General features: G+C 39.3%; 1 gene segment (V, D, J or C); it reads left to right on the forward strand.

Moving 5' to 3' along the window:
* LOC141105824 (M1-specific T cell receptor beta chain-like) overlaps positions 1-22651 on the forward strand; it is a 46275-nt gene that overhangs the window by 18279 nt on the left and 5345 nt on the right. Inside the window, 2 exon segments of the C gene segment in view lie at positions 19128-19451; positions 22045-22062. Coding sequence covers positions 19128-19451; positions 22045-22062 — 342 coding nt within the window.

Consider the following 22651-nt stretch of genomic DNA (forward strand, 5'->3'; position numbering starts at 1 on the left):
TCAGCACTCATATCAAAATTTATATCAAGGAGGCTCATTTACTAAAAGAGTTGAGAATGTTCACATAATAAACAACATGAATATTGACTTCACCTATCCAAAAATGGCAAATACAAATTCCTGTTTACTTAATTCTTCTGCACATGATTGGATAATTGAATATTCACAACTCCCTTCGTAAATTGGCCTTAAAATACATATAGAGTAAGCCAAAATTAAAATATATCTTTAGTCAAATCCTTTCATTAGTCTTGGCTAGAGTTGGTGAGGATTAGACCACCTGACAAGTTTTCATTGCTATATGCAGCCCAATGAGAGTATTAAGCAAATGTCCAAGAGTTCAAAGGTTTTATTGATGAAATTGGTTCAGAGCAGAAAACAGACCCACATCATTAGGGCTTAGGAATTTTGACTGTCCTAAGTGGACTCAAATGATACAAGGCATATCTGTGGTTTTCTGCTTGGAATAGTTTCAGAAGGCAGGTCATGCCATTGTTAACAACTGCAGCAAAGTAGTGAATATTCACACAATTTATTGTGTGAGCATTCTCAACTCCTTTAGTAAACCAGCCTCCAAGTATATAAAGTAAGCCAAAATTATAGTGTATCTCTAGGCAAAACCTATATTTTTTTTAGTTTTGGATAGAGTTGGGGAAGGTTAGACCCTCTTTCAAGTTTTCATTGGTGTCTCTGCAACCATTGAGGAGATACACACTCTATCTGTACGGGTGACTATTGTCACTGAGAAAGAAAGTGATGGGAAATCCAAAATTTTAGAGTTGTCTCTGGGACAAGAGGTAAGGGATCTTCTTAAAAAGGACCCCTGTTTCATAGACAATTGTCTAAAGTGTCCATACACTATTAAAATTTTGTTCAAATATTAAGGACTAAGTTCACCTTTTACCAATAAAGTAATAAATGAACATCTTTTTACAGGTAAAATGTGCATATATTTTTATGTTTCTGGAGCCTCTAAAGCACTGCGGGTGCCATTCAGGACTCCTGTAGACCTGTCAGTGTAGCTGTGTGCTCATACATTGTACAGGCAAGCAGATACAATCTGACAGGAAGACTAAATGAACTACCACAGCGCCATGGTAGTTCACTGAAAACTACAAGCCGACAGCCGCTAAGGCTGCTGGACCTTGTAGTTTTCCATTCACAGAGGACTGTGAATGAGTGACGCGGCCGGGTGGGAGGAGCCCTGCTCTGTTGTTTTTTTTTTTAAAACTGTGACAGCTAGCGGGGGGAGAAGATCCCCACCAGCTGTCAGAGTGGGGGATCGGGGGGTGAGCGGGGGCCGGTCCATTCGTAACATGTTACACCCTGAATATGGGTGTAACATGTAACATGTTACAAAAGGCGAACTTATCCTTTAAGAACGTTTATTCGATTTTCTAATCATTAGTTGGGTCAAGTCGACGTTTCTTTTCAACTACAGTGACGTCAAAATTCAAAAGAGCAGGATGGACAACAAATGAATTTCTATTAGACCCCTTTCACACGGGGCAGACATTGTTGATCAGCAGGGGATCTGTCCGCTGATCCCCTGCTGTTTAGAGCAGAGTGCAGGGATGACAGGTCCATGTCCGCTCAGTTTATGCAGAGCAGACACGGACAGACCCATTTGGAAAATTCATTTGTAAAACTCCATTCATTACGAAACTGATTGTTAAAGGCAAACGTAATTTTGAAATACTTGCAAACAACATGTGTCCAGTCATCGAATGTGCAAAGAATTTTCCTAAGAACGTTTGTCCGAACAGTTGTTGGAAAATCTACTAGTGACTACTAATTGTTTGGAGGACTTCTTGTTGAGTTACTGGAACTAAAATGGAACAGAAATGTCACCAATGCTGCATAGACATCAGAAACCTGTCAATGAGTTTAACTCTTTCCTACTCCTACAAACAAGAGTTTCTGTTATACATATGGTGTATATGGTTAATTTTTGGATCCAGGAAGAGTGCTCTAGTCCAGTGTTTCTCAACTTTTTTTCAGGCAAGGCACCCTTTCCGTACAATCTTGAGGCACCTCATTCTAAAACGTAAAAAACAAAAGTAATAGTTTTACATATTGTGGCAACATTCACGCACGTAGGACATAATTTATTCTTCCAAAGCAAATACACCTATGCACACTGGTACTGACTAGTATTCCAATGTTTCTCTTCTCCCTCAGTTTCTCTCCCTCACTCAGCTATTGTGACCCCAGTGCTGAGAGGCGGGGAAGGGGCAAATAAGGATGCTGTGCAGGCACCCAATGTCCTCCTTATCGGTGTCTTCAATGTCATTGGTTGATAAGGAGGACTTTGGTGCCTGTACAGGGTTTTTAGGTGGCTGGCGGTTGGAAGGTTGTATTAGTGTACAATGAAAAACTCTGACTTTGAGTTAACTAAAAGGCAGTCTTGATCCACCTGTTAGCTTGTACACAATTTTTGGACAATTTTTAGGCCTTTTGCCAAGGCACCCCTGAAGAAACCTGAAGATAACCCAGGGTGTCTGTGCCCCCTGGTTGAAAAAGGTTGCTCTAGTCGTATATTTTAAAATCAGATTTCATCAGCGATAATACAGGCAACATAGTTGCTTTAGTTTCCGTGAAATGTTTGATACAGACAAGATATAGATTAGGAACAACGATGAAAGGATAACTATAATTCTATTGCAACTACAATGTGCATCTTTGATGATGGTTTAAAGATGGTCAAAATTTTGAGTCTGCTCTCACAGCCTAGAAAAGCTCACTTTGACAATCAACACCAGCAAAGTTTTCAGCACTGAGTGCTCTAGGTGTATTTTAAAAAATCAGATGCCATTAGTGATAATACAGGCAACATAGTTGCTTTATTTTCCAGGAAAAGTTTGGAACAGACAAGCCTAGACAAAGACCTAAAAAGTCAATGTGGTCAGCGTTATTTTAAAATAGAATTATCCCAGCTATGTTAATACCAAATACTTTTACTGTAAAGCCACAGAGTCAGTTAGATGTTATCAGTGTCTTAGCACCTGCTAGGACATTGAGGAATTTCATACGATACTGGTTGGCTGTGAGCTCCGGCAGTGTTCAGTATTTTGGAGAAGGAACTACTATTTATGTGTTGGGTAAGTGAAATATTTAGACCTTTTTGGTTGCATGCTAAGTCTACCAGTGCAAGAATTTGCCTTTCTAGATTGCCTATAGACAGGTGGATAGAGACAAGGTTAACCATTATACCATGTAAGGTTTAGGAGGTAAGTAGTAAGAAAATCTTGCAGGCATTGCATTTTTATTATTGGTCAGAGAGTAAAATATGTAGATATGGTTAAAGCATATAGCACTTGCAGACCACAGATCATCAAATAGAGTGCAAAAAGTTTATTAAAGCAATCACATCAGAGCAAAGGGCTGCAATGTTTCGGGGCTACGCAGGACTCCTTTTTCATGATATGCCTGATGAAAGGGTCATGCATGGCCCTGAGACATTGCTTTTTTGGGTGCTATTTGCTGATCCACTGTGTGTTTGCGATATTTGCTTCAAACTCTTTTTTTTTTTTTAAGCCACCTCCAGGAACTTGTGCCATGGGAATATTTTACTACATCTGTTGATATAAACACACTGGTGTTGATTTACTAAAACTGGTAGGTGCAAAATCTGGTGCAGCTGTACATAGTAGCCAATCAGCTTCAAACTTCAGCTTATTCAATTGAGCTTTGACCTAAAAAAAAAAAAAAAAAAAAAATGGAACCTGATTGGTTTCTGTGCAGAGCTGCACCAGATTTTGCGTGCTCCAGTTCTAGTAAATCAATCCCTCAATGGCAGTTCCCATTCCAATTTTGCTCCCAAACTTAACCAATCGCGCTGATTCACTAAAGGAGTAAAGAGTGTTCCCCTAGCAAAGTAATTGTTTCCATGGCCTAGTAGATAAAGAGAATCTGTGTTATCTTTGAATTCTCAATTATCTTGGTGGGAATAAAAAAATAGAACAGGATTTTTGCTTTCTTAAAAACCATACCCCCAAAACACATTGTGGGCGCTGTTGGGTGGTATGGACACTTTGCTGATGACATTTAGTATAGAGATCTGCAGCTGTGAGTAGCAATCAAAGACAATATTTTGGACAAGGCACCATTCTCTCTGTGTTAGGTAAGTCGTTACATTGACATTAACATAATTACACAGCTTAGAGCTGCAAGATCAAATGAAATCCATGCTTTTCTTAACAAATGACATTCATTTATTTTGTAATACTATTTAAAAATAAAGGGTTTCAAATGATGAATGTCCTACCATGATTTAAAACAAGCTTGCATACTTGTTCTAAAATCAGTGGCTTGTTAAGTAGCGAAGCCAGGGGATTCAAATGACATCTAATTATCTACTACTTTTAGATGGGAGTTGAAAGCACTGGTCTCAGAACAGTTTCCCTTTATGTGTGAAAGCAATAACTTATACTAATGCCTAGTATACACAATGACAAAATCGTACCAAAAATACCACTTTCGGAGCGATCATCCAATAATTTGATCATTAGTACACAGCTTTCGAGAGCTGATCACGACAGTTCATGCGAAATTATCCGAATGGGTCACATGAAAATTTTTCTTGTACGATAACGGAACAAACGATTTTCGTGTAATTTTAGTATTTGTACGAAAAAAATTGTGCGACCAAGACCACGCATGCTTGGAAATGAAAGACAATACAATACAAAAAATTACATCACTTCCAAAGTTGTATTCTGTTGTATGAGAATTTTCGTAACTTTAGTAACCTCTTGGTTTTTGATATGAGGCTAGCATGCAAAAAAAGATGGACGATCATTCGTCCGATATTCTTATCATGTGTACGAGGCTTTAGGGTTGCTTTACCGTTTCTGGTAATATGTTAGGTTTTATAGAGCATGATATGCGATGGCATACTTGCCTTGGAGTATTGAAGATCTGAGTTCAGTGCTTACCAGGGATAATATATGCTTTGACTTTGTACGTAATGTGTGCGTAGGTTTTTCTCTACAAGCCAAAAGTCAATTGACGATAACCATTTGGCTTGTACCTGCAGTAACCATCATTTGTGTAATCTTGACAGATGTGTGGACATCTGAGGCTAAAAGCTCTGTTGGGGATAGGATATTGTATCTGGTTTGATAAACCCTTGAAAATGCTGTAAACATATGTAAATACAGAAAAAAAGAAGCCACTTGTTTAAACTTTTTAAAAATGTATCCAAAAGAACAAAAATATACCACAAATAAGTCCATTCCTGTAAAAATGTCAATACAAAAAAAACTTGAAGGGCTCTTTATCAAAAATGGCTTGGGGCAGTAAAAACAGGCGGCTGAGCTGTGATTTTGTCTCCCGTCCCCCCCCCCCCCCCCCCCCCCAGCCTCCCACCTAAATTAAACAAGTGCTGCCTTTCAAACTCTGTAGGCCAAATTGAAATTCTGTGTGCACCAGTTTTAGTAAATCTCCCCCAATGCTTTGCAGTTGCGGAAATTTCAATTTGGCCTACAGAGAATGAAAGGCAGCACTGTCTATCATAAATTACAATGGAACGTGCCAGAACTGTGAACCAAACGCTTGGCTTGCATTTGCAGTACTGTATTTTAATACAAAATCACCTTTGGGATTAAAAAAATTGCAAGCATTCAGAGGGTGGTAGGATTGTCCCCTGAACACCTGCCAGCCACTGTCAGGGTGGGAATGGCTGCATTGGGGCTCTTTCACACGGGTGGCAGTGCTTACTGCCCTCTGAAAAGCAAACCACTGTGGATCACTTTTCAGAGGAAAGTAAGTACTGCCACACATATGAACGAGCCCCAGTGCAGCCAGTTGCAGGGGTTACTTAAGCTGTGGGTGAGGTTGCTAGGGGTTACTTAAGCTGTGGGAGATGGACCTCTCATTTGATGGTGCCTGCATATTTCCAGGACCAACACTGCTTAAGAAAGCAGCATGATAACAATTATTTTTTCGATGTCTGTAAGATTGGCATTCTGGCTACCTTTTTTATGGGGTGCATTCTTTCTATTGACCACAGATATAAGGGCATTTTGCATTTTGGATTCTGGCTTTAGTAAGGTTTTTGTGAGACCTGAAAATTTATTTAGGGGCTCTTCCCAGGTAAAAAGGTTGGAAAAGGCTGACCTAATGAATAGATAAGATAAAGAATTTTCATGAAGATGTCCTTTACACCTACTTTACACAGCATAATTGTGGACACAAACACATCTTAACATAAACCATAGAGGAGGCATGCCTGCAAGAACTAGAAAATCCACTTCTTGTAGCAGTGCGTAACATTGTGGGTACTAGTAGCACCATGATAAAATGTAATGGAAGCCCTTTACATTAACCCCAGTGGAGACATATGGTGTCTTACCATGTGATGAAAGCACATCAAAAACTTTGTACAGCCTGTGACAACCTTGGAGGGCTTGTAGCAAAGCTCTAATGTCATAAAAGGATCATCAATCTTTCGTGAGTCAACTAGTAATTCCAAAATCACAATAATCATATGACATTCTAAAAACTAAAAAAACTTCTGGTTGCTAAAAAAAAAATGAAATTCCATAAAGCCAAAAGTGATCCCAAGGTTTCCAAAATCACCTCAACATTTCAAAATATGGACATATTTAAGTAAAACTCTGTGGAAGTTTTTGGCTGGAACCAAGCCACTGTGTTCTGGAGCCTCTGCAGTCTATTTCGGCAGTGGTACTATTGTCAGTGTTTTGGGTAAGTCCATCAACCTTTAGGTTTTTATACACCAATGTATAGCTGTGAATACTGCCGCTAAACTAGATTTTGGAGAAGGAACAATCCTATCAGTGCTTGGTAAGTTTAAAGGCATTATGTGTCCTTTTGTTATGCGTTAATGTAGCCTTTCTCAACATTTCTACTATAGAGAAAGCCTTGTAATAGCTGTCACATCTCAGCAATCCCCCCCAAAAATATATCTACAACTCATGATACATTAGCATGTTTGAAAGGTTGTAGGCATTTTTATATAAAAGAATAGAGTGTGCTTAACATCCCCACTCTTTGGCAATATTATCTTTATCAATAATCATGAAATGGAACAAATAACAACAGACAATACAAATAAAAGTGATCCTTTACACTGGTGAAGAAGTGACCCCTTACTTAGTGGTCATTGTAGGCAGGAGGTCAACCTGCCACTGCTTTCTCCTCAAGGAACCCCTAGCAACCTCTGGGGGAACCCCAAGGTTCCTCTGAACCATGGTTGAGAAAGGCTCTGTCTATATGAGTGCTGTCCAATTTGGTCTTTGAAGACCTTGGTCTTCCAACAACCCTAAGTATTACTTGATCACACAGATCACAAAAGATTATTAAAGGTCTTTTACCCTTAGCAAAATAGCTGTATCTACCCCAGATTGCCAGGATCAGGTCTTAGTTGACTCTTATTTATGGTTTTAGAATTTTTCTTAGCACATAATATTGTTGATTGGACTCAGGAGGCCATGATATTGCCGCCAGTTAAGTAAAGATAAACTGTCTGTTAGTATGGGTAACTAGCCATCATAATAGTTTTCTAAATACATCTTATAGTATTTTCTTTAGGGATTTCTTTAGTTACTACCAAGATGGCAATAATAATGGGCTTGGTGACATGATAAACCCAAAAGGATTTAGTATGGCAGTTTGTAACTGTGAATGCCGAGAGGCAGTATTTTGGAAGTGGTACCATCCTGTCAGTTTTGGGTAAGTAATAAAATGTTCCCTTTTTCTTTAATCCCTTAAAGTCCATATTAGACTAAGCTGGCTTTTTTGGAGTTGTCTACAGTGGATACAAACATAGATATGAAGCTGCTGCACAAATAAAGGTTTAAATCACAAAAAATTAACAAAAGCATTTTTTTGGAGCTAACTATTCATCAGTAGTAATTGGCTACCTTTTTTGCATGTTTTTTAAAATAATAATCTGTTAGCTGGGTATATGTAGAACTGCAATATTTCTCAGTAAAACACATTGCATTTGCAGTCTATCGTTTCTATTAATTCCTATGCTGATGTCAATGCTGAAAAACACATGTGGGTTGCAAATTCCACTATGATTCGCAATGTAGCACAGGAAAATTAAGGGAACTGGTTGACTTGTAGAACAATTCTATATCTGCTGTAGTTTCCCTATGGTAGCTGACTGCGTTATCCCGCTAGGAACTTTTTAGATGTGAATGCAGTCTGAATGCTTTGAATGCAAATGAATCCAGAGTCACAAGAACAAGATAAGAGGATAACCAAACTCAGACCAGAATTGGTGATTTAGATGATGCCTAAATTATGTGACATAAAGGATACTCTGTATAAACAAAGTTATAAGGAGGTATACCATGTAATTAGGCTAGAGACAAAAATATCAAAGGCTGCTGCATCTGAGAATCGAGATGCCATATATACTATACGACCAAAAGTTTGTTGACAGCTGAACATCACACCTAACGATAGGCCAAACGTATGAGGACACCTCTCCAAATTCAATAGTGCAGGTGTTTCCAGTGAAAGGTACTGTAGACATTTGTGCTCTTCCAAAACCATCCAAAGGTTTCTATTGCAGACAGATCACATCACAAAGATAAGCGCAACGTTTCAGAATCGCGCACAACCACTTTGTCAGGCATGTGATGAGGAAGGGGTCACATGCCTGACGAAGGGGTCCTGCGTGACTCCAAAATATTGCACTTGTTTTTGTGATGTGATCTCTCTGCAGTAAAAACCTTTGGGCGGTGATTGTTAAACCATAGTGTGCTGGCTAATATGTACACTAACTCCATTTTAATGTCGGTTGTTTTAGAAAGATGTCCAGCAAGCTCATATAGGTGTGATGGTCAGTTGTCCATGAACGTTTGACCATATAGTGTATCTATGAAATAGGTCTAACGTTTTCAACCATGCTGATATGCGAGTCTTAAGACTTGCTCAACCATAACTTCTCACATTTTCACTAGAATATGCAATTGGGTAGCATGGGCAACCAACTATGCTAATGATTGTGGTTAGTGGGATTTAGTACAGAGCACTGTGGCTGTGAGCGGATACAACACACAATATTTTGGAGCAGGGACCATTCTCTCTGTCATAGGTAAGTTATTACATTAACTCCAACAAATTCAATCATACACAAGTCTTCTAGATCTGCAAAAGGAAAACTTAGTTCATGTATTTATTAGCTTCCACAATAAGCCAGTCTGTTGCAGTGCTGTATTTCCCAACACTGCCTACAGAACAAAGTAAATTAATCAATGATGGTGTAAATGATTTGATTAGTATATTCAATGCACAAATGCCAAATGGGTAGGGGGACAGCTTTGCTAAAAAAGATACGTAAAAATCTCATCATTCTAACTTGTGTTATTGCAATGGTGGCATGTGCTAATTAACACTAATTATCTCCCCTTAAAATATTCAGCCATCCTGGCTCTATGTGACTGGGTAGTGTGGCTCCTGTGCTGGTACTTACTGCACTATATGGGATTTAGAACAGAGCCTGTGGCTGTGAGCAGGACTGGAACACATAATTTTGGGGTTGGAACAATCATCTCTGTACTGGGTAAGTTGTTATATAAACCTCCACACATCAATAAGTACACTGTATCATCAAATGAAATTAATAAAAATAGACTGCTTAAGTGTGAAAGGCCCTTGAGGTTTACATACACTTGAGGTACAAGGTCTCTTCTTTGTTGGTTACTAGGGCTGGGGATTGTATCTGGGATCCTTTGACAACCCAAAATCCTTAATTGGGATAAGTGTCTTAATTATTACAACCTAAAATGTGTTATTTATGTGTGTGACTATGGTGGGAACATTAGAGGGTAAGCTAAGTTTAAAAGGGTAAGCTTCTTCGAGGATAAGGAGTGGTATGAATATTCTGATATAAATGATTGCACACTTTGCTGTGCCATGTAAATATATTAATCATTTTAAACACCCATTACTAAATTATCTGACCCCCATAGATGATTTTATTATATGCACCTTCATTTTCTCTCTACACTTTACATATCATTGATAACTTAATTAGTGAGAAAATGATGGTCAACGCAGCTCTAGAAATGATAACATAATATACATTGGATTTTAAAATAAGTATTAAAGGCAACCTACAAGTGGATAAATATTGGGTTTGGGGCATTGCTGGCCTCATTTGGAAAAATTACAGCTGCTTGGGTTTCTTTGGCCATAATACTTCCTAAATCAGTGACCTAGAACAAGTATGCAGACCAGGAACGTTCTAATGAAGTCACAACTCCTAACATGCCTGCTTGTTCATAGTCACTTACTCAGAAAGTGCCATCGATTAGCCAGGCAATAAGACTTTTCAGAAGAAGAGGTCAACGACAGTAGCCTCTATACTTCCTCAGTACAAGTGTTTTTTTTAAATAACAGCTGTGGAACACAGGAGAGACTTTTAGAGTAAAGAACTAAACCACTCCATGCTTGCAAAAGCTAGAAAACACCCTTTTTGTAGCAGTGCGTAACATTGTGAGCAGCGGTAGCACTATGATAAAAACTAATGTAAGCCCTTTACAATAACTCCAGTGGTGACGTATAGTCTAATGTTGTGAGGCTAAAAAAGGCCAAGACGGCCCACAGCTTTTTATAATAATGCTTTCAAGTCTTCATCAAGAACAATCACATCATCCTTGGGTCTTATCAAACTGGTGCTTCTTCAACAGGATCATAACACAAATTTAAAGAAAATTATAAAAAGTCTAAAGATTTGTTGAGAATACAGTAACTTGAAGTTTTAGCTATACAATTGGGAACAAATACAGCTAAGGATGTGCTTATGAGCAAGTGGACAATGTCCTTGCTTTGGTCAACTGCCTGTGAACAAATTCTTCACTAACCACTATCTTTATTTTTTCCAAATACTGGATAGTTCATCATATGGATAATTAGTTACCATTCTAAAATGATAAACTCTTCTAATCTATGTTCTACCGTATTAGTTACAAATTAATACAAACATTTATATATAAGGTCAAATTTTGGGAGGTTTTTGGCTGGTGCTAACCCACTGTGTACTGGATCCTCCGCACAGTACTTTGGTGGTGGCACCATTGTCAATGTTCTGGGTAAGTGTAGTAAGGGTTGAGGTTTTATAACACCAATGTATAGCTGTGAGTAATGCTGCAAAGCAAGAATTTGGAGGGGGAACAATCCTTTCTGTCCTTGGTAAGTGGCCACAATGTCTTTGTTTTATGTATGTCCTCTTCACAAGTTATTTTGCACCTCAGATTCAATAACTACTCATGTTATCAAATGCAGATGACCATAACACACCAGCAACTTGAAGTTTCATTGAGAAGCATTGTAGCTAGCTAAAGCAGTAACTATATCTAAGAGAAAACAAGCAAAAGATATCCATAACTGCTACATATCTCTACTACAGTGCTGTTAGTGTGACATGACCATTAGGTTAGGTTTTTATACGCCAATGTATAGCTGTGAATACGGGAGCTAAGCTAGAGTTTGGAGGGGGGACATTCCTCTCTATCCTGGGTAAGTGGCACTATTGTCTGTGTTTTGGGTAATCATGTGAAAGGTGAAGTTTTTATACACCAATGTACAACTGTGAATGCTGCCAATAAACAAGATTTTGGAGGTGGTACAATTATCTCAGTCCTTGGTAAGTTCAAAAAAATATCATGTCTCTTTATTATACATTAATAAGTTAGTGATGTCCACCTTGGTCCTTGAAGGACTTCCAATGGATTTAGATTTTCTTTGACCATAATAGATTACGCTTCTTGCCACAGTAATCCTGTCTACCTTGAAGGCTTGGGCTGTATAGAGGTCTAGAGGACTTGGACAATCCCGAAGTTTGTAGAGATCTGATCTTAGTTTAATAGGTTTATTGATAGTTATAACAAACGAGTCATGGTGGGGCTTAGGCAGATCTCAAATGACTGCAGGTAGATAATAGATAAGTTACAGATAACTTGGCTGTTGTATAACTAACAAACTGCATACTAGCTTACAAATGAAGCCAGAGAGTATTTTATTTAGAGATCTCAAGAGATTTTTTTTTCCTTTGGGAGCAAGCCAAGGAAATCTTAAATAAATTAGTGAAAGATAGACTCATCTGGATTTAGTATGGCCATTTGCAGCTGTGACTAACGAAAGACAGTATTTTGGAATTGGCACCATCCTGACTGTTCTCGGTAAGTGATAATACTGTTGCCAATTTTTATAACCCCTTTAAGGGGTTATAAGTCTAATTGAGCTTATTTAAAGCAAATGAATAAATTATTGATATACCATGGCTCTAAAGCAAATGTAATGTATGTAAAATTGGATGACACATATGGAGAGCAGATTAAAACAGATTTAGATTTTTTAGATTAGAGGAGATTTTTTTTTTTTTAAATGTAAAAATCATGTTTAGGTTTTTAAATTCAGGTTGCCATTGCCAAGTGGTGGCACCTTCTGTTAAAATATTTGATTCTATAGCAAAAAGCTGCATAAATGCAAGAACTCAGGGTAACACTCTCTGCCTGGATGCTTGGGATAATTGCGAATAATGTCTGCACCCAAGCTGAATTGTTACTTAATCAAGACACTAAAAGGTTTAAAAAAAAAAACTTTGAGGGGAATTTACTAAAACTGGAGCAGCTCTGCATAGAAACCAATCAGCTTCCAGTTTTTACTGTAATAATTTAATTGAACAACCTGAAATTAAAAGCTGATTGGCTACCATGCACAGCTACACCAGATTCTGAATGCGCAAGTTTTAGTAAATCTCCCCCATAATGTCTTATATTATTGGTGAAACTCTTCCATCCAAGTGCTCTTTTCTTGTAAACAGATTCAATAATAGGCCAGCTGACAGATCATATCCAAAGTGTAGAAAACTCTTTAAAAAAAGATTTAATGAACAAGTGAGGCTGGAAACGAACATGTGGCTGATAGAGGTTATTGTATTTAGCATGTAGGCTTAGTGCTTTGTCCTAAGTCATGATATAAATGTGTATAATGCTTTGTGAATGCTGTGTGATTTTTACACATGGTTCATCTAGTTGTATATTTATTAGATCGTGAATCATGCATTCACCAAACATTCACTGCAGGTGAATTTTCCTAGTGCATGTGTTTTAAATGACAGTGATTCATTCACCACTAGTGAATGTTTGATGAACTTCACATTCACTTCTTTATAAATACACCCAGTGCATGGGTTAGAGATCAAGTCATGCCTTGATGGTCTCAGAAATCCTCAAGCAGTGCAAGCATACACAAAAATACCACTTACCAGACAAAAGAGAAGAAAAAGGTTGCTTTTTTTTGTAAAGCCTTTAGCCTTAAACTAAAACTGATATTGCACTTTTGCATCAATGGTAGCGGGCCCTTATACCACGTAACTTGAAAATTCTCTTAGTAAAAGCTCTTGATTCAGGCCACTCCATTAGATTCTCACTCCTCCTGCTGCTATTTCTATTGCAGAATAGAATAGAATAGTTTGAAAAAAAAAAAACGATAGAATACAATCACTTCATAACTGGCAGAGCAGTTGGGAAAAACTGATAAATCAGAAGGCAACTCATGGTCACCCAATGTATCTCATGTGAAAAAACCTAAACATGGTCACCCAAAGGCATCTAATGTGAATCCACCTAAACATGGTCACCCTATAGTATCTCATGTGAACCCACCTAAACATAGTTACTCAATGGCATCTCTTTAACTCTCATGAGATGTCATTGAGTGACCGTGTTAAGGTGGATTTACCCATAAACCTGGACAGGCTGTAGAGTAAAATAGATTTTTTTAATATCATTTTTATGCCTTCTAATATCTTAAACCTCCACTAATTCAGGATTGTTTTATTATATAGAAATGCATAGTTATATACTTTATACAGATTTCATAAATGTTTAGCAGTGAAGCTCCACTACAGCCTTCAGCCTAGCTTGGTTTATGACAAGCTAGGCACTTTTTAGCATGTCTGGGTGAAGCTGTTTTTGTAGCTTTGTGTAGTATGGTGATGACGGGGGGAGCACTGTATTTTAAAAAATAGCAGGGCCTTTACAAAAATCGACCCATCTGTCAGTTAACAATATTGATATGTTTAAGGTTTGAATGTTGCAAGGCAGAGGACACTATAGGTACACCAATGCTAGGGAGTTAATGGAAGAGCACAGAGGATGCTCACGGTTGACCCTAAGGGTTTAAGGCATGGTTTTGGCAAAGTTGGTAAAATTCCATTCCTAAATTTGCCAAGAAACTGCAAGTCTCAGCAAACCCATCCATTCAGTCTAGCAGGGCATTTGAGGACTTGTAGTCCTCTATCATCTACAGGCCCAGAAATTTTATAAAAATCCTTTCTACCACCATAATGCTCTTTTGAGGTTTACCACCAATGGCCCATCACTGTGTCTAGCTCCGCAGTCATTTTTGGAAGAGGCACTGTTCTCCATGTACTGGGTAAGTCTGCAGATTTCACTCTGTTGTACTCTTCATTTTGTGAAAAACATAATCTTTTTTAAGACTAGATTTGAGAGATCTCAGCTCAAAAAGTAGGGGAGAGTTTTTATATGCTGAGCTCTGACCTGTGAGCTCTGGGAATAAATTAGAATTTGGGGGTGGAATCACGCTTTCAGTGCTTGGTGAGTAAAACAAAAAACAAAGTTTACATTTTGTTATTATATATGATGGTGCTTTATAATGTGAATATTACTAATAATATTATTAATATAATTATTATAATTATAATTATTATTATAAATATTACTAATAATATTATTAATATAATTATAATTTTAATACTATGTAGTATGTGTTATTTTGTTAACATTTTCTGTATTTGATATTTATACATTTATTTATATGCTGATCTTATTTAGATGTAACATAAGCCTTATGTTTAGAAAAAAAAAACCCACTGTTATGAATAACCTGTACATGATATTCAGAAGGCTGTTTTCTGTAAATGTAGCTTCAAAATAGTAGAGTAGTACTAGAGTACTGTAAGTCATCAATTAATGCAGCTGGTTTGGAGTTTAATTGGTAACATTTATTGGCTAACTGGTAAGCTATGACATATTACATTTTTGCTTTTTGGGTTTAGATACACTTTAATATCATACAGATGCAAGCTTGGGAGATTCCCTAGGCTCCTTCTTCAGGCTTTATACAAATAAATTGTTTAAATCCCTGATGCCCAATTTGCGGCTCGGGGGCTGCATACGGCCCTTTTTGTGCTGCCCTCAGGGCCTCTGCGGACACTTATCTGTGTTTCCCTATTGCCCTATTATAACAATGATTCCTAGCAGTCTAATGTAATGTATCTCCTGTCTATGACTGTCCCCAGAAGCATGTCCCCAGTCTCCAACAAGTTCTCATGTACCATGACTGCAGTCTCTTACCATCTCCTGTGTTATGGCCAAAGTCTCTGAGCATCTCCTGTAGTATGTCCACAGTCTCTGACTACCTCCTGTATTATGTCTGCGGTCTCTACCATCTCTCGTATTATGTCCACGGTCTCTGACCATCTCTCGTATTATGTCCACAGTCTCTGACCATCTCTCGTATTATGTCCACAGACTCTACCATCTGTTGTATTATGTCCATAGTTTCTGACCACCTCATTTATTATTTCTGCAGTCTATGACCATCTTCTGTATTGTGTCTGCACTCTCTGACCATCTTCTGTATCATGTCCAAAGTCTATGACAATCTTCTCTATCATGCCCGTTTGACTATATTCTGTTGTGTATCTGCTGTCTCTAACATTGAATACTCGCTGAATTTTGATTATGGCCCTTTTGGTGATGTCGAGGGCTGCACTTGAGGCTCCTCATACCAAGAAAGTTGACAACCACTGGTATGAAGCCAAAAGAAGGGATCAAGCACACCCATAAGCTTGCATCTCTAATAACTTAAAGGGGGATTTACTAAAACTGGTGCACACAGAATCTGATGCAGCTCTGCATAGAATCCAATCAGCTTCCAGTTTTTTTTGTCAAAGCTTAAAGTGATTGTAAAGCTCTATTTTTTGTATTTGTTTTTAATTAAAATAACAAACATGTCATACTTACTTGCTCTGTGCAATAGTTTTGCACAGAGCAGCCCCAACCTTCCTCCTCTCGGGTCCCCTACTGGCACTCCTGGCCCTCTCCCCTGCCAAGTGCCCCCAGAGCAAGCTGCTTTCTCTGGGGGCACTCATGCGTGCTTGCTTCCAAGCCAGCCTTGTATGTCCATAAGACATACAGGGTGCAGCTCAGCCCCACCCCCAGCTCCCTCCTCACTGGCTGTGATTGATAGCAACAGGAGCCAATGGCTCCCGCTGCTGTGTCTCAGCCAATGAGGAGAAAGAGACCCAGAAGAGCCGAGGCTCTCGTGCACAACGCTTGAGCAGGCCCAGGTAGGTATTAAGAGGGGCTAAGGGGGTGCTGCACAATAAAGGTTTTTTACCTTCATGCATAGATTGCATGGAGATAAAAAACCTTCAGGCTTTAGAACCACTTTAAGGCCCAGTTCACACTGATGCGACAAGCGCTCCGAGTTATGAGCATATGTCACATCAGCACTTGCACCCCATTCCGTGCAATGGAACTGTTCTAATCATTTCCGGCTTAACTGTTCAAGTCGCTCCGGCTTACATAAATGTACCTGCACTACTTTTGGTCCAACTTCAGTACGACTTGCATTGACTTCTGTTAAAAAAGTCACATGCAAGTCATGCCTAAGTCACTTTGGGATTAGGCTTCAAAGTCGTGCAGAAGTCGCGGCAGTGTGAACTAATTGAACAAGCTGAAGTTAGAAGTTGAGTGGTTACAATGTACAGCTGCACCAGATTCTGTTTGCACCAGTTTTAGTAAATCCCCCCCAAAGTGTATCTAAACCCAAAAATGTAATAAATTTCAGCTTACCTAACCTTAAATGTGGTGGCTGTATTATTTTATTTTAGGCTTTTTTCCCTTTATTTTTAACTGGCAATCTGGACAGAAATCTGTTTTTTTTTTTTATTCCTTTTAACCGACTAAGCTGTCCAGCAAAATTGGCACTTAAAGGGTTAAGATAAACCACTGACGTTTATTTATTCATTTATGTAAAACCTTTTTTCCCCAAAAAAAATTGTGTCTCTGGCCCATTCCAGAGATTTCCCACATAGCAGGACTTTAGAGTAAATCGCTTTAAAATGAGGTGTAATCCCCTCTTTCAGATTTTTCACTGTTTTCTTTGTTGGAGACACAGCAGGAAGTGAGAGAGAATGTTAAAAAGTGATTGGAAATCTCCTCTTAGACAATTGTTACTGGATCAGGTGCCTGCACCTCTTGTTCTGGTGGTGTAAAATCTGGACTTCCTCTTGTTTCCCATCTTGGAGATACAACAGGAAGAGAGAAAAAAAGGTGAAGAGTGAAGGGAAATCCACTTTTAGACAGTCGTGACCAGAATAGGTGTCCCCTCAACTCTTGTTCTGGTGGCAATTGTAAAAAAAATGGATTTCCCCTTATTTTCTGTCTTGAAAATACATCAGGAAGAGGAAAAAAATGGTGAAAAGTGAGGGGAAATCCTATCCTAGACAGTTGTGACCGGAACAGGTTCCCTGCACCTACTGTTAAACATGTAACAATTGTAAAAATTTAGATTTCCTCTTGTTTACTGTCTTGGAGATGCAACAGGAAATGGCAAAAAGGGAGTACAAATCTCCTCTTGGGACAGTCGTGACCAGAAAACGTGTCCCCTCACCTATTGTTCTGGGGACAACTGTAAAAATGTGGATTTCCCCCATTTCCTGTCTTGGAGATACTGCTAAAAGATAGAAAAAATTGTGAAAATTGAGGGGAAGTCCTCTCTTAGACAGTTGTGAGCAAAAGATGTGTTCCCTCCCCTCTTGTACTGGCGGCAACTGTACTATTTTGGATTTCTCCTCATTTCCTGTCTTGGAGATACAACAGGAAGGGAGAGAAAACGATGAAAAGTGAAGGGAAATCTCCTCTTAGACTGTTGCTACTGTCCCCTCACCTCTTGTTCTGGTGAAAACTGTGAAAATGTGGATTCCCTCCTGTTTCCTGTTGTAGAGGTACAACAGGAGGAGAGAAAATAATGTTGGCAAGTAAGGAGAAATCCCCTCTTAGACAGTGGTTGCTGGGGGGGGGGGGGGGGCTGGGGACCCTGCACCTCTTGTGCAGATTGCAACTGTAAAAAATTGGATTTGCCCTCATTTCCTGTCTTGGCGATCCAAAAAGAAGAGAAAAAAATGTTGGAAATGAGGGGACATCCTTGTTTGGGCAGTTGTAGTCAGAGCAGGTGTCCCCTTACCTCTTGTTCTGGTGACAACTGTAAAAAAATGTATTTTTCCTTATTTTCTGTCTTGGATATATGACGGGAAGGGAGAAAAAATGGTGGAAAATGAAGGGAAATCCCCTTTTTAGACAGTTGTGACTAGCACTGGTGTCTCCTCACCTCTTGTTCTAGTGACAACTGTAAAAATGTGGTTTCCCTCCATTTCCTGTCTTGGAAATATAACAGGATAAAATGTAAAAAGTGAGAAGAAATCACAGACATTGTGTCACCTCACCTCTTGTTCTGGAGACAACTGTAAAATGTTGGATTTCTCCTCATTTCCTGTTTTGGAGATACAACAGGAGGAGAGTAAAAAAAAAATGGTGAAAAGAGAGGGAAAAAACCCTCTTGGAACAGTTGTGACCAGAATAGGTGCCCCCTCTGGTGATAACTGTAAAATGGTAAGTTTCCCCTCATTTCCTGACATGGAGAAACAGCAGGAAGAGAGAGTAAATGTTCAAAAGTGAGGGGAGATCCCCTCTTGGACAGTTGTCACAATTGCATTTCCCTTGGATTCTGTCCTAGAGACACAAGAAGCAGTGTCAGGAGCTCTCTCCAAAGTTAGAGAAAATCCCTTTTGTACCCAGAAAAGGCATCCCCATTGGATGATTTCCCTCACCTAGTAATCCAGTGACAACTTTAAAATGTAACAACGGTCACTAGGACTAATAGAGGGGGGGAATCTCACTAGCGAGGACACAGACAGCAATATAAGCTCTAATCCTTTCACACTCCATCCAAAAGTAATGGCAATGTATACAGTTTAACATATCTGTATGTTCTATGTCTACTCTTACAAGACAGCCATAGTGAATTCCTATATTTTCTACTTTTCTTCAAAGGAGACGGTAAGGAACAGATAAATCCCAACGTCACAATCTTTCTTCCAAACAAAAAAGAGTACACAGATCACAACCTCATCTCACTGGTCTGTGTGGCAAGTGGTTTCTACCCAGAACATGTACGGTTACATTGGAGTGTTAATGGCGTACGAAGAAATGACCTGTACCAAAATGTGGTGAGCAACATTAGCGACACTTTTTTCACCAGCAAACGCCTCACTCTGACAAGATCTGAATATTTCAACCAAAAAAACACCTTCAAATGTGAGGCAGGCTTCATTGGAGACAGCAGTGTTGCATCTGCTGAGATTAGGGGAGAATCAGGTATGTAAAACTGGCACAGAAACAAATGATTTTAGGAATCATAAAATGTATGCTTGGTCAAAAACAAAATTGCAATAGTGAAGGCTCCATGCCTTTGAGCAGCTACAATACATGGCTATAAGGTTTGTGAATGCCTGACCCTCACACCTATGTGGGCTTGCTGGTCATTCCATTGTAAAATCATGGCCATTACCATGGAATTGCCCCCTTTCCTTTAAGGGTATAACAGCCTCATCTCTTCTGGGAAGACTTTCCATAAGATTTTGGAGACTGTCAATGAATGCCTTACAATCATGCCTATATGAGCTTGTTGGTCATCCCATTCCAAAACCATGGCCATTGATATGGAGTTGCCCCCTTTCCTCTAACAGCCTCCACTATTCTGGGAAGATTTTTCATTACATTTTTAAAGGTGTCTGTGGGAGTTTGTCCCCAGTCAGCCAAAAGAACATTTTTGAGCTAAGGTACTAACGCTAAACAAAGAAGAACTGGCTTGCAATTGATGTTCAATCTTTCAAAAGATGTTCAATATGGTTGAGGTCAGGGCTCTATGCAGGCCAAAACTGATACCAAGTCAAATTTAGGCACTGACATTGCTTGCTGTCCTGCTTGCCGCAATGTCTACGTCAGGAACTGGTAAGTGTTTCTTCTACCAATAACAGCCTCTGTTTCTTTAACCCCCCTGGAGGTATTCCCGAGTCTGGCTCGGGGTGGATTTTCAATACCAAAAGTGGTATCCCCGAGCCAGACTCGGGATTGCATCGCAGGATCCAGGAAGAGTTTACTTACCTTGTCCCCTGGATCCTGCGATGTCTCCCCGCTGTGATCTGCGAGAGGCCGTGTCTCGCTCGATTCACAGTGCCGAGCTCTGTTCCCTGCGAGCGTTGCGACGCACGGGGACGGAGTTCGGCGGCAAATTCAAACAGTAAAACACACAGAATAGATACAGTACACTATAATCTTACAGATTACAGTACTGTATCAAATAATTTCACATCCCCTTTGTCCCTAGTGGTTTCTCCAGTGCCCTGCATGCAGTTTTATATTTTAAAAACTGTTCTTTCTGCCTGGAAACTAGAGATTGTCCATAGCAACCAAAACTGTCCCTTTACATCAAAAATGGTTTTAGACCAGCTAGAAAACAGCGATAATAAATTAGAATCACTTGCAGAATTGAGCAATAGTGATTTGTGGGGAAATCTGTCACCAAACATTAAAAGTAACAAAAGCGACAATTCTGCAACTGAGCAAATTTCAGTGTTTTTGATTTGATTACATTGTTGAATAATTTTTATTATTATTATATTATTATTTGTTATAATTATTTATAGTTATTTATTATATTATAATTTTTTATTTCGTTTTTCAAACTTTATCATACCCGGGATGTCTACTAGACTCTTGTTTGGACAGATTTAGGTGAATTATTCCTAAGAATTACAGGCCTACAATATAAAACGCCAAATTTCTGTGTAAAATAATTGTACCGCTTTCAGCACCTAAAATCTGAAATAATCATACCGCTAGGAAGGTTAAGGCAACATGGCGTACCACTACTTGGTTGCACCCAGGTTTTAGTACACACTTCTATAGTTTCTGGACTGGTGCCATGGGGACTTAGTAAAGATAACAGAAAAGGATATCTGTAGTCTTGAGGCAGATCAGGTATGGGTTGTAGAGGTGCCGGACAGCATCCATGTGAACGTCCAGAGGTTTGTGGTGGTCTGAGCAGGCGATAATTAAAAACATTATCCTGAGTGCTGAGGTCAAGGCAGGCAGAGAAAATTGTGGTCCAGAAATGGTTCCGTGGTCAGGGCAGGCAGCAGGTAAGAATATTCCAGAAAATAGCATGTGGTCAAGGCAATCCAAGAGAGTAGTCCATATTCCAGGTAGGGGTCAGAAAGAGGAGTCCAATGACAAGGCTTAATGGGCAGGGACAATGAGGCAAGACAGAGTAGGGAGTCAGGTAGCAAGATGCTATCACAAGCTCAGAACCCCAGGCTTGCAATGCTCAAAGAGAGTGCCACTGCCAATTGGGGGGAGAAGTCAAAGGAGGGGATGTATGGACATAAGCAATCAATGCAGTAGAGGCTAGGCAGATGGATCCATCGTGGGGATGCCTTCCAGGGAGTGCAAAGAGGGGACATTTCTGAGCATTTGAAATGCAAGTTAGGTGACTGAGCAGAGCACTGCAGAGTGGGAGCATGGGTAAGTCTCATGTACCTAGCACTTGCATTTGAAAAATATTCTTTTATATGCTTCTTTTATATCAGGAATCAATTTTTAAATGTAAGTACCCTAATTTGACTTGGTGTCAGCATCTTGCACACAGCTCAGACTCAGGGAAGGCAGAAGCAGTACAGAGAGACTAATCAGTTGTGCTATATGTTCTTGTAGGAATATGCTGATAGGAGGAGAAAGTAGATTGAAAGGGAAATGAGCATACCAGCCTTCAAAAGTCTCCCCTAGATGTGTAAAAATGTGATCATAATTCCAATATAACACTGATGCATAAAATATGATTTGGTTAATACTTCTTTAGGTTACTTATAAATTGCTGATAGTAATTTACTCTCTGTTCTTTTCTTTGCAGCTTGTGGTGTTTCTGAAGGTAAGTGATCTTTTATTGAATTTCTTCTAGAGTACCGAAAATGAATTATTTTGTAAGTTGGACTGAAGTCCAATATTTAGTTTGATAAATTGCAATCCCATCTGTATTTTATTACTGTCTTTGTCCTCATTGGAAGATTTCCTATCTCTTCCAGGTTGGTCATTAGGGCAAATCTCCCCATCAGGGATACAGATAGCCACCTGACACCGATTAACCTTCCCCACACCATCCAAAGCTCAATCTATATTTGACATGGAGTCAAGTAGTACTCCCTCCTCCGAGTTGCTTTTGATCCCCTGTTATCTCTACTGCTGCTTTATTTTCAAAACACATACTCACAATTACAGTGACTCCAGCGTTGCCCCACCGCAATCTGCTTTTCGGGTCACACACACTGGGTCCCCCACCACCATCTTGGTCCTCTACAGCTGGTTGCCTCTTCAGGGTGCAGGTACCCAGCTACTGGTGAAATGTTAGGCTGCCCTCTAACACGCCTGCCTCCCAGCCCAGCCAGTGAGCCCAATCATGCAGCCTCCTGGGCAGGGGCAGACTGATAACTCATGGGCCCCCCGGGCAATAGGAGATTATG

Source organism: Aquarana catesbeiana, linkage group LG08, assembly GCF_042186555.1.
Source record: "Aquarana catesbeiana isolate 2022-GZ linkage group LG08, ASM4218655v1, whole genome shotgun sequence".
In the NCBI taxonomy this organism is placed as follows: domain Eukaryota; kingdom Metazoa; phylum Chordata; class Amphibia; order Anura; family Ranidae; genus Aquarana; species Aquarana catesbeiana.